This window comes from Erigeron canadensis, chromosome 9, assembly GCF_010389155.1.
Source record: "Erigeron canadensis isolate Cc75 chromosome 9, C_canadensis_v1, whole genome shotgun sequence".
Classification (NCBI taxonomy): domain Eukaryota; kingdom Viridiplantae; phylum Streptophyta; class Magnoliopsida; order Asterales; family Asteraceae; genus Erigeron; species Erigeron canadensis.
In genome coordinates this window covers 28,593,349-28,606,646 of record NC_057769.1, presented here as the reverse complement: position 1 = coordinate 28,606,646, position 13,298 = coordinate 28,593,349, and the positions used below count along the sequence as shown (strand labels likewise).

Sequence of the window (13,298 nt, the reverse complement as noted above, 5' to 3'; positions counted from 1 at the left end):
TTCTATTTATAGAGATGTTGCTAGGGTTTTAGGACTTGGGCCATAGGCTTTACATGCTTGGGCCTAAATCAAGCCCATGACTTAACATAGATGAAGTCATGTTCTGGGCTGGAGCCTAGTAGCCTCCATAGGGTAGAAGAGAGATTATTATCCTAAAGCTATTAGGGAGATGCTACATCATCACATATCATTATTCAAATTCAGTGCCAAACCTCAATATCATTCTACAAGTGACAACACCATTTGTTTACACCAACGTTACTTTCTTCTTAGAAAGTAACCCTTCCAGTATGTTAATTGTTAAGTGACTTTATTATCGAAATAAGCTATAGCTCACTTCTTATGATTGTAAAATGGGTTTTCTAAGTGATTTTTATGATTGCAAAATGGGTTTTGTAAGTGATCAGATATTATTTTGGAATTACTTATAAATCCATGCTCACAAGGTGTTTGACATATTGCCTCAGTGAAATTAAATATAGTAACAAACGTAAAATTCCATATGCTTAATATAATAATTATAATTATCATTCATATTTAATATTTAGATATAGATACAAGGATTTTAATCTAAAACGTAAATGAAATGTTGCAAGCTTCTTTTTTTAATCTAACACAGGTGGGTTACCACCTTGCAGTTAAAGTAGTTTCCTTTCAAGCCTAATCATCAAGTGGAAATATTAGGGGACGGTATAAAAAACACCCCTTGTTTTCTATATTTGTTTTTTAAGAAAACATGAAAAATAAAAAACGCATTTTAATTATAGTTTTTTAAAGATGTTTTACAAGAAAACAAAAAACAATATGTTCGTCATACAAGAAAATTGCTAAGGTTTATAGTCAAGACGTGCATCGCGCATGGGTATTAGTACTACGAGTAGTATATAAAGATATCGACTAGATCCTCTAATATGGCTACGAATAGATCAAGCTGCACCAAGCCGCCAACTGCCTTCTTTCTATTTCTGTATTTTTAAGTAAATACAATTGTTACGTTATCAAGTGATAAGCACAGGTTCAAATACAAGTGATCATTGCTTTCCAGGAGCGGTAATTGGGCTTAAATTCCATGACAGCTTGGCTGTGAATCCTAACTCCATTCCAGGAGGCTACACAATGCTAGATTTTAACCAATTCTTAAGAGACGCATACATTCTGAAACTCAAAAACGCAAATGAAATTGAGAAGCCGATTTTGCTTCTCATTTCTAGGAAAATATCAAGAACATTTGTAGAAACGAAATGGTTCGAATGATGGAACATATAGGGTTTCAAGTGATCGTCACGGAGATAAAAGATATGTTTAATCTGGATAAGTTCACAAGAGTGGTCAACACATGCAAGGTTATGGTTGGTGCACATGGTGCAGGTCTAACAAATGGAGAATTCTTACCTCAGGGGGCGGTGCTCATCCAGGTTGTGCCTTATTCACTCACATGGGCCTCTGACACCTACTTTGGCCAGCCAGCACCAAAAATGGGGTTAAAGTACTTGGAATACAAAACTGTAACAGAGGAGAGCTCATTGATCGGTTCATACAGACCAAACGATCCTGTAATTACTGATCCTTAATCTTTATACTCCAAAGGTTATCAAGTTGTATGGGCTATTTATGTGGATGGGCAGAATATGACGATTAATCTTTCAAGATTTCGGGCCACACTAGTTGAAGCCCTTGTACATCTTGGACATCCATATCCTCCAAATTGAGAAAGTGCATCACTCCTGCTTAACAAAAGAGGGAAATTACAGATTCACAAGCAAATTACTAGGAGCAAAGTATCTAATGTTACTGCAAGCGTGCTAAAATGTCAATAGACATGTTAGTTCATTTAAGTCAAAACTCTCATGAATATCCAGATTTTTGCAAGCCATAATACATCTTTGAGGCAGCAGAGTTCTCTGCATCTTTTACTTTAGACCTCTTATTACCCTTCACTAGAAGTTCACCATCGGAAGCATGAACTTGCACAGATGATATGTATAATCTAGCATGCGCAGGACCCTCTTGTTCAACCCTGAAAGAGAAACCAAAACAGTGTGATTAATGTATTTGCAAGCATGTAATTGATGGTAGTGATGGGATTTATAACTATTTTATGTCAGACCACCAAATAACCACCCATGTAAACAATTCAGATGCGCAATCTTTCAACATATTATAGTCCAGGCAACATCATGACTACATGCGCTTTTGCATTAAAGTAGTTGACCAATCCAATAATGATTCATACAAAACCCATTAATAAAGAATCATTTAACTCTGAACATTTGTTAGATTCACATCGAAAGTTTTTGACTAAACATGTACTGGCTTGTAGCATGTTCTAATGTTTACATTCTTAAAAGATGATCCCATCAATAACATATGCAAAACCTTATAAGCAATTGCAAAGTGCAAACACTTTTAAAGATGCAGATTCCAGGAACCTTTTTTTTTCCTTGTATCTTAATAGAAAAAACAAGTAAGCAACAAAAACGCGGCATAATAAATGATCACCAAAGACAAAATTGCTAGAGTTAAAAGATTTCATGTCATAGAACATCGGACAATACCTGTAACTCGGCTTTGGCCACTTTCTTTTGTTGCAAAGTTCATATATTTTTTGCTTGGCGCCTTCAATCTCATCAGTGTCTTCATTATAATCACCATAAATATGTTCGTTGGTATTTGGCTGCGTTAATATACACAGTGCGGCCTCGGCAGCATGAAGTTTTGCATTCACTTTATTATCTGAAGAGGCAGAGGCAACAGACCCTCCATTCACATACACAGTGGCGATGATTTTGTCACCTAACATTTGTAAAAAAGGCAAACGTTAAGCTCTATAGCAGACATATTTTCAACTAATTCATATATAAAACTCATATAAAAGCACCAATTATATTGGAAATCAGGGTTTGCTTTGCGAGAACCATGCTAAAGTTAAAACACCAGCATATGATGCCTATATCAATACAACAATTTCTGCTGGTGAATCCCAAACTAATCATTAGGTCACTTTACTATTTGTAGATTCTGGTTTACCTCTCCTTTACGGAAAAACCATCCAATCTGCATTTGATTTCTAAATGGCAATGGCATCATATTTGTACAGCTAAAAACTACTCGTATTTCAACTGGTACCCAAACAGCACAGTTCCTGAAGGCATGCTACTTAATGCATCACTGATGTCTTTAAAATAGACAAATGTATTACAACAAAACACTTCCCTTTAAACATATCTTCTTACCGTTCTTCTCGTGTTTTATTTCAACTTGCTTCCCATCCTTGTTACACAACTCAAAGAGCATTGTAATAGGTTGTGGTTGTTTCTCCAGGACTCTTAACATCACTAACGGTTCAAGTAACTCTCTCATTACCTAAAACGCATAAATATATATAAAAAAAAACACAAACCAATAACATCAACACATCTATCACTAATTCAGTTCACGACTAAGCCGTGCAAATGCAATATTCAAATAATTTCCGATACATTCCTTTTACCTAATTTTTGTCTTGATGGAAAATACGTCTTTACAAGCAGCAAAAGCTCTGTTTTACTGGTAGGAGATGATCTATCTATCGGTAAATCCATTGCCAATGAGCTTGATAGAAATATGTTTTCCTTTGATTTTAAAGGTTTATTTAATCTTTTGTTATGTATAAATTTATATATGATTGATTTAATAGTTATTTAACTCTCCTTTTTTTAATTAGAAGATCTGCTTCAACTCTATCCAGATGTTGCAATAATTCCAAATGTCATATTTCTAATAAACAGATTTCCCACCATTCCAAATGTCTCACAATGTGTACGACTATATCATACACATTCAATATTTATTATTCAAATATATGTTCATCAACAAAAGCTCTAAAGAAATTGGACGCACCTTCCACATGTAATTCAAGTCCCATCCGCAATCTTCGTATATCGCTCCAGCGATTGATTCAACGACATCGGCAAGTACTTTGGGCGCTTTCATTTGCCCACCGTGCACCACCATCTTGTCTTTTTCTTCTCTAACCACTTTGACAAAATCCCATACCTATAATAACAACAACTACCAATTTCAAAATCAATTTGTGATACAAAAACTATCATCTATATCTATATTTTGTTTCTTGAACAGCGAGTCAGTAGTTAGCATTCAAGACACCACAGTCCAATTGGCTATGTACATACCATATGATTGAGAACATGAGGTGCATTATGTTTGATGTACTTAAAAAAGTGATGTTTAACAGCAACACGTGCGAGTTTCTCGGTGCTAAGATTGGCAGCACGAAGGAGGGAGAGTTGACCAGGGTCAACATCCGGGTAAGTCAAGTAAAACATGTTGGAAATAGCGAGACCAAGGGCAGCATCCCCCATAAACTCAAGCCTTTCGTAACTACTACTTGAAGAAGAAGAAGAAGAAGAAGAAGAAGAAGAATGCGTCAGGGCTTGTTCTAATAATTCTTTTTTTACAAATTTATACTTCAGTATTCCTTCTATTGCTCTCACCGAATCTTCCATCATGCATCCTTCATCTGCCGACGATTCATCTTTTCCGATCATCTCCACACCGTACGCATATATAATCTTTTCCGGTGGTGATGATGAACTACAACCCGGTGACCGCATCTTTCTTTTCTTTTCTTTTCAAAGATCCTTAATTGAAACGACCCGTTTTTACTTTACTCTCAGTTTCCAAAACAAATACTTAATTTGACAACGTAATATATGATCAATCTATATATAAAAGTAACTGACATGACATGGGTGTACTGACTTGTTTGTTTGGGGAATAAATAACAGGCCACATACCCCCACCACAGAATGTTCGGTAACCCGACTACCCCTCTTTAGGAGCGACAAGGGTCGACCCATTTATTGCTTGCGGATACCTATGCATATACCCGTTGGAACCGTTGACCCGTCAACCACTCTTTAGGAGCGACAGTCGCTCCTAAAGGGGTGTCTCGAAAATATTAAAACCGATTCATCCCCTTATTCATTCCCTTCTCCCTTTCTCTTCTCCATTCCAACCGATCCAACCCCCCTCTCCCCCATATTTTCCGGCCAAGATATTCCGGTGAGGCTTTAGGAGCGACCCGTCGTTACCCCTTTCGTAAACCCAACGTTGAAGTAAGTTTTTATTTTTTATTTTTATTTTGTATCTATTAATTTGCTATATAGTATATGTATTAGTTTGATGTTATTTTTGTTATGCATAGATGTATTAGGATCGATCTTATATGCCCATAGATTTAACGTATTGTATACGCCCATAGATTTAATGTATTGTTGTTCTTGTGTTCTTGTTGTTGTTCTTGTTTTTGTTATGTAAAAATGTTTGTAAAAAAGTGTAAAAAATATAAAATGTAAAAAAAGTGTATTACATAGTATATAAAAATATATTTAAAAAAAGTTTATAAAAGTTTGTACTAGAAAATGTTTGTATTAGAAAATATAAAAATGTATAAATAAAGAGGTATTAAAACATAAGTATAAAAGATATTAAAACATATATTGAAAAAGTAGTAGTACAAAAGTCATATAAAAAATTAAGTTAAAAAAAAGTAGTTAAAAAAGTTGATATAAAAAGTATTTAATACGTGTATTATTTATGTAGATATAAGAAAAATGCTAGGAGCTCACGGCGGCGACGGCGATGGAAACGATCCGCACCGATCGTGGTGGAAGAAAATAACAGGCTGCAAAAACAGCGGTAAGAAAATTGACTTTACATTAAATTTAGTTATGCATTGAAATAGTTGTATTCTTATCGTTTAAAGTAACTTATTTATGTTATTGTTACTTATTGGTTTTATAGGGTCGAAGAAAACACCACCACCACCAAGAGGGGCAGCCAAACATCTAAACCTTGAGGCTGCCTTCAAGAGAAATGGAGGCCCGTTACCCATGTACTTCGATTACAAATCAAAGACCTTTCAGTCGATCGGGGACTACGGGGCTATGTACAAATCTTTGTTAGGCTCATTGATCGGAGATGTCCCCTAGTACTACGAGTCATGGGACGATGTGCCTGAGTCTCTGAGGGACAATATCTTGGAGGAAATACAGGTTAGAATATGTTTCTTTTTATATTTTTTTACTTAATATGTTTTACAATGATAACCCCGAAAATGCTAACTTGTATTTGTAAACAATGTAGCGCTGGATTGCGATGGACCAGTACTTAGAGCTTGATGAGGACGACCCCACCCGGAAGGCAGCAAAACAGGCTTTCCGTGCTGATGCAGCTAGCATATATAGGCAGAGAAAGTCAAAATTCAAATCTTAGCATTTTACAGCACGGGGGGGTGTAGGCGCAACAGATACCCTGAAGACAGCACCGCCAGCTGGTATGGACCCGGAAGAGTGGGGAAAACTATTGCGTTTCTATACGAGGGATGACCGGGTCAAGCGGGCCGAGACAAACAAGACAAACCGGTCCAAACAGGCGGTGGGGACTCAGGGTCGGCGATCTATTTCTCTTGCCCACGATTGGGCGTTGGTACGTTTGGTTTTAACAAAAGTATACAATTCTTGTGTTTTTTTTATGCTAATTATTTGACTTGTTTGCAGGCCAAGCACCATAACGAAAAGAAGGAGGGGCCACCGCCTACGTAGGAGTCGACTTGGGCGGCAACCCACAGACTACAACCTCCGGAAGTTGCGGTATATACATAACAAATTACTTATAATTACTGCTCCATTTATTAAACTTACCTTACTATTTATATGCAGTCCCGTCTGGAAGCTGCGCAGGTGAGACATTCACAGGATCCTGCACCGACACCTCCAACCCAGTTGTTCCCGGAAGCGTTTGGATCGCGATCGGGACATCAGCGTGGACTAGGGAGGATTCTCAGGGGTTTCGGATCCCAGATTTCCCTGTTGAGTTGCCGCACCACATTATGGACCTCCGGAAGGCCAATCTGGATCGTATTCTGTCCCGTCTGGATCCTCCTCCGGCCCGTCTGGATCCTATTCTGGCCCCTCTGGATCCCAACCTTCCGGCTACTATGTTGACTTGAACCAGCCTGGTGATGAGTATTTCGACCCCCGCCAGTTATGGGATGGGACATCGGCGCATTATGGACCTCCATCAGGGGAATTGGTAGCTTGTCGGATATGAGTGGATTTTTTAGTGGAACAGGCTCTGTATCCGGACCAGGTGTGGGTGATGATAATGCCGGTGAGGACGACGACGGTTCCGGTGATTAGACTTTTTTATTTGTACGAAGTATGGACATTTTTATAAATACAGTTTGTTATGACATTTTTATTATTTGTATTTGATATGGACATTTTTATTATTTGTGTACTGTTTGTTTATAATGATGGTGGACTATCCGGTTTGCAAAAATGTAACACCCCAAATTTCGTAGTATTATTATATTATTAAAATGAATATAGCAAGTAAAAAGATGATAAAGTTACGAAGTAACACCCCAAGTTTTCTTTAATAAAAAAAAAACGGGCATAACAAAAAACAAAAAACTTTATTACAATCCTAATCAGATGAGTCCACTGTTCCCATATAGATGGGAGGAGGTTTTGTTGCATCTATATATCTATTGTAGGCTAACTGGCGGTGTCGGTACAAATCTTTCCATTTGCTCACGGGAGGCCTTACACGATCCTGTACCCAATATGCGATCTCCGGGGCCATCGGGTAATCACCTTCCAACTGCACCATGATATAGTGACCGTGACCATGTACCAATGCTATTGATATGGGCTCTGTCCTAGGCATGTCATCAGGACCATAGGTAAATGGGAACGAAGTCCAACTGGCGGCAGTAGATAAACAGTTAATTACTATACCCATCCTGTTGGACAACAACATGGCCCCCATAGTCATGTGCATCCAGTAGCCAATTGGTCTAAACACCCCTACATAAGACCTTGATAACCCCTCAAAAAACCTCGCTTCAACCTGTCCCCATCTTGTTAGTTCATCGTAGAATTGTTTGTTGTTTTCATACTCGGCCAACATATGTAGTCGGATCCACTCGTAACCTTCGTTTCATCGTACCCCAATGCAACAGCAAGTGCCCGGAATCCACAGTTGCCATCACCACTGACATTAATAATCCCCTTGACGTATGGTCTAAATACATTCGGTATGTCATCAAGGTAACCCTTTATACCCGTCGTCTGCAGTGGGCGAGTGTTAGGTGGTGGTACTGGTAGAGCAGCCAATTGCTGCTCAGCTGATATGGGAGATATTGGTGATGGTGCTGGTGCTGGTGGCATCGGAGGTGATGGTGCTGGTGGCATCGAAGGTTGTGTGGGCGTAGTGAAAAAATCAAAGTACGATGATGGTGCAGCTGGCATCGGAGTGCTAGGACCTGCAGGAAAATAAGTATCGGCACTAAATAACTGATCCATTACGCCTGTTGGTGCTGTTGGTGGCACAGGATAGTACGCGGGTTCGGCTGCGCCGAACAACTGATCTAAGAATGAGGGTTCGGTTGTAGGCTCATTACTCGGCCCTGCTGCTGAAAATTGTGACGATCGGATCAACTCATCAATATATCCACGGGTGTCCTCCTGTAATTCGGTATCAGGCTCCGCGAAACGTGACTGCGTGGGCACATGGTCACTGTGTCTCGCCGCCTGAAAGTCTCTGTAGCATGAGCCTGAGTCTGGTGCGGTATCCGGATACTTAGGTGTTGTCACGTGCATGGACCTCGACTTTTTCATCTTTGGTGGTGGTGGCATCGGAGGTGATACGTTCAAGTCTGGCATCTGCAATGAATGAATGAATAATTAAGTTAGATGTATACCCGTATAGTATTTAACAATTAATAATTTGCTAGACTATAATAATATACCTTTTTCTTTGACCCAACAGGTCTACCACGTGTTTTCTTTTGGACCTCCAGATCCTTGATTTTGGACCGACCCGGATAGATGAGGTCCTTTATTTTTGACATCAAGCTTTTCCTTTGTTTTATGGGTTGTCGTTCCAAGGCAGTAGTAACCTCGCCACAAAAGTCCTCAACAGGCTCGTCATCATCCGAGTCTTTCTTCACATTTCCAGGCAGGCAGGTGGACGGGTTTATATCGAGCCTGCACCAAAATGCATCTATCTCATATTCTTGAACACGCCTTCCTGCAGGAATAAAAATATTACATTAAGTATTTTTAAGTAAAATGGACCATTTGTATTTGAATGAACTGTACTTACGTTCCTGCATGTATGTTAGAAGTCGACAACTACATGGCAAGCCACAGCTAGCCCATACTGTACACCCGCACTTTGACACGTCCCCTTTTAGTGTATTTTTCAATCGATCAATTTCGTCAACCATAATTTGCAAGGCTACATGGGAGGCTTTCCCGAGCAAATCCTTTAAACAGGGATAGTTGTGTTTATTTTGATTGTACTGCCTGCAATGTTCCAGTGACCCCTTTATTTCGGTGTATTGCCCGCTGACAACAGAGTTAACATATTCAACGATTCTGTGGAACGTAAGCCGCTTTTGATGCATAACTGACTTCAGCAAAGAATGCTCGCTCTCAACCCTGTTGGTAGTGTAGTTACGATAGTTGCGGTGTTGGTCGACCCAACATGACACAAATAACTCCTTGTACGAGGCAAGCCACTGTATTTGTAGATACTTATAAAGATCTGCAGGAAAATAAAAAGTGATTTAGCTACATGGTTACATCGTAAGCGTTATCATAAAACAGTATGGGGACGGGATGTATATACTTGGTTTATCTGCCAAGAATACTTTTAGCCGCTGCTCATTCTCTGCGTATTCTTTAACCGTGATTGACTTTACGAGTTTATCCCACCGGTGTCTAAACGAACCATAATCTTTTTTTGACCCAAACGATGGGTTGGCATGTAACTCAATATTCCTCCAAATGTGTATTCTACACAGTATCAGCTTCGTTTCCGGAATCACATCCTTAACCCCTTTCATGAGGGCCAGATCCCGATCAGTGAGTGCCACACGCACGACGAACCCTTCTTCGAGCGTCGACCTCAAGCACTGTAACACCCATGTGTATGCCGCATGTTGCTCATTTTCAATAAGTGCGTGCGCAATGCTGAATGTCTTGCCAGTTGGAGTGACACCCACAATCTCAACAAGCGGCATGTTGTAAACGTTGGTTTTATACGTGGCGTCTATTTCAATGATCCAAGGAAATGCACGCCATATGTCAAGTGATGTAGGATGTACGAAAAAGAGATTGGTCAAACATCCGGTTTTGCTATCCGTCGTGTACTGATACGTGTACTGATGGTCAGATAGTAATTGGAGCACGATCTGCAACGGGTAAACAACCAAAGTATAAGGAAGTCGTATTTTTTTAAAAAATAAACATATAGTTATACGATCCACATGCAGGTATGTTTCTTATTTCACCTGCATTCGAGTTTCCCCTCGTTGTTGGGCGTGCTTTAGCCGGTGTTGCCGCAGGTAGTTAGAAATGTCTTGTGAACGGGTCAAGATGCCGGGAAATGCATCCTTCAATTGGTCCCTTATGCTATTTGGCCCAAAACCTAGCAGCGCCTTTTCGTCCACAAATTCTTTTTGAACATCGGTTAGTCGTCTTGCGTACGCAATACCTTCCAAATTACGAGCTGATGGATGGTTATGTCGGTGATCTATAACTTCAACCCACCAACTATGGTCCTTTGTCAGACGGCCTACCAATTTGAATGGACAGTCAATTTTGGTACTCCCTTTGGGTGCCCCGGTTGACCGCTTATCTTTTTTTCCACCACGGTTGCAAATAAGGACCACCTTTTTAACTTCTCCGCCTTTTGTGGCATTTGATCTTCGTGTTACTAACACATAACCAAGCTCCTTTGCCGTTCTTTGAGCCCAGTCTACCAAATCTATGTGTGTTTCAAACACCTGAAATATTTTATACACTTTTTTTTAATACACTTTTTATACACTTTTAATTTTACTTTTTTATATACTTTTTTATAATTAGATTTTATATGCACTTTTTTATAATACATTTTTTTTAATACACTATTTTATATACTTTTTTATAATCCACTTTCTTATACACTTTTTTATAATCCACTTTCTTATACACTTTTTTATAATACACTTTTTATACACTTTTTTATAATACACTTTTTTATACACTTTTTTTTTAACAATTTTTCAATAGCTTTTGTTAATCTACATTTTTACGTACATTTTTTAATATGTTTTTATAAACAATTTTTTATCCGTAGTTTTAATAATTAGTTTTCTTACATACTTTTATAGCAACAAATCTAATGAATAATAACAAAATACAATTACTCACAAAATAACAACACAAAAAATGAAAAGGTTGGATTATATACATACCTCCTTGGTATAAAAAACATCGTGATCGTAATCAAATTCAGCACGGACATCTGAGGATTCAAATACGTCATCGGGCTCTTCGTACACAAACTCGTCATTTACACCTTCCGGCGCATTTGGATTTAAGAAAATTTCCTCCAAGCAATCCATCTAAAATGAAGGGTTTGAATGAGTTTGAATGAAAATGAATGAGTTTGAATGAGTGACAGAAAACGATCGAACTTTTAAAGGGTGGTTTGAATGAATGAAAATGAAAACGATCGAACTTTTAAAGGGTGAATCGTCACGGGGAAACAGAAACATTATACGGGCAAATAGTACGATTCGAACCTACTACCCCTTTAGGAGCGACAGTCGCTCCTAAAGGGGTGGTAGGTTCGAATCGTACATAACATTTGTCGTATGCTGTCGCCCGTTGTCGTATCCTACTACCCCTTTAGGAGCGACAGTCGCTCCAAAAGGGGTGGTCGGATTACATATGGGGTGGTCGGCCTACACGTCCCCATAAATAAGGGTTAAAGTGCGCGAATACCTTTAATTTTTAATATATATCTATATCTATATCTATATACATTATAAAACAATAGTTATCCTAGATTTTTTAAAGCCATCTACCTCAAATTAAAATTATCCCTAAACATGCCATATAGGATTTATCCTACGTGGCACCTCCATATTTTTTTTACACTAATAGATTTTTATTAAATAATATAATATAATTATACATATATTTTAAATATAACATATAAAAAAGCATATATATATAAATTTTATATTTATATAAATAAAACATATATAAAAAATCACGACTAACATTGCATGACATTTTTTAACTTTTTTATTTTAACTATAAACACTTCATAATTCATGACTCATAATCCATGATATTTTATTACCTTTTCTTTTTTTCTTTTTTTTTTCTATTTACTATATACACTTCATAATCAAACTATATATATTACGTTCAACACGTATACCTCAAATCACATAGCCCTTTATAATAATCTATCTATACATACATTATGTTTCACAGTTTTCTTCATTGTTAATTTATCATAATCATGAAGTATTTTTCAATTGGTTTTTAATTTATAAAGTTATTGTTAATAATATATCTATACATATATTATGTTTCACAGTTTTCTTTGTTGTTAATTTATCATAATCATGAAATACTTTTCAATTGGTTTTTAATTTATATAGTTATTCTTCTGCCGTGTACCAATTTATATATATATATATATATATATATATATTAAAACAGTAAAAATCGTAGCCTTTTAAACCCTTCTTTCAACCTAAAGCTAGCTTTAAACATTGCCACATAAGATTGTATCCTACGTGGCATCTCCATACTTTTTTTTATAATATTTATCTTATAACCTCTATTTATTCTCAAACCAATGTAATTTATTTTATTAAATATAACATAAAATATTAAATCAAAACTATATACACAAAATTAAAAAAAAAATCAAAACCCATGTTAAGATATAAGAAGACGTCCAATACATCTATTAATTTGGCAATGATATTTGACATAAATAATATTATTTTTTTAAAATATATACAACTTTGAAGACTATATCAAATTTTAAAATTTATTTAAAAATATTATTAGGTTATACACGACCAAACAATTTTGTTGTTTCTCCTTCGTTATCTTGGCCAAAACCTTAACCAAAATTGGTTATTCTAGCCACAAAAAAATGTCTATTTTATAATGATAATAGTAGTTATTTTGAGTTTTACGAATGAATTTCTTGATTGTTGGAGAAAAAATACTTTATTTCCTAATTGTGTTTAGGATTATTTTTCCCCGTCACTACATAAGGTATTTTCTCCATCTTTTCAGCATAACTGAAAGCAAAAACTATAATGATTCTCTTATTTATCTTATTATTTTTTTTACTTATTCGTATTGTATTTATGTGTATTTTATATGACTAAATTTTTGTCATGTTTAGTTTTTTTACTTTGTATA

General features: G+C 36.9%; 2 protein-coding genes and 1 long non-coding RNA gene across 3 annotated transcripts; 2 read left to right on the top strand and 1 right to left on the bottom strand.

Annotated features, from left to right (window-relative positions):
• The first annotated feature begins 1,241 nt into the window (after positions 1-1,241).
• Positions 1,242-1,571, top strand: LOC122583490 (xylan glycosyltransferase MUCI21-like). The gene has a single exon (XM_043755888.1). The coding sequence runs from the start codon at positions 1,242-1,244 to the stop codon at positions 1,569-1,571; it is 330 nt and encodes a 109-aa protein (XP_043611823.1).
• Positions 1,572-1,764: 193 nt separating this feature from the next.
• On the bottom strand, positions 1,765-4,671 carry LOC122582690 (ribonuclease 3-like protein 2). The gene is made up of 5 exons (XM_043755116.1): positions 4,173-4,671; positions 3,880-4,035; positions 3,234-3,363; positions 2,556-2,793; positions 1,765-2,017 (listed from the first exon to the last, which is right to left on the bottom strand). The coding sequence occupies exons 1-5, from the start codon at positions 4,611-4,613 to the stop codon at positions 1,846-1,848; spliced, it is 1,137 nt and encodes a 378-aa protein (XP_043611051.1). The 5' UTR covers positions 4,614-4,671; the 3' UTR covers positions 1,765-1,845.
• A 397-nt stretch (positions 4,672-5,068) lies between these two features.
• Positions 5,069-5,874, top strand: LOC122580892. Its single transcript, XR_006320908.1, has 3 exons — positions 5,069-5,117; positions 5,605-5,700; positions 5,806-5,874. It is a non-coding gene; the product is annotated as an uncharacterized LOC122580892 (long non-coding RNA).
• Positions 5,875-13,298: the final 7,424 nt, after the last annotated feature.

Coding starts and splice junctions, on each gene's coding strand:
- LOC122583490 (XM_043755888.1), top strand. CDS start 1,242: ATGGTTCGAATGATGGAACATATAGGGTTTCAAGTGATCGTCACGGAG.
- LOC122582690 (XM_043755116.1), bottom strand. CDS start 4,613: ATGCGGTCACCGGGTTGTAGTTCATCATCACCACCGGAAAAGATTATA. Junction 3,364..3,879: donor ACTTGAATTACATGTGGAAG/GTGCGTCCAATT, acceptor TATGCGTTTTAG/GTAATGAGAGAGTTACTTGA. Junction 2,018..2,555: donor TGGCCAAAGCCGAGTTACAG/GTATTGTCCGAT, acceptor TTTCTCTTTCAG/GGTTGAACAAGAGGGTCCTG.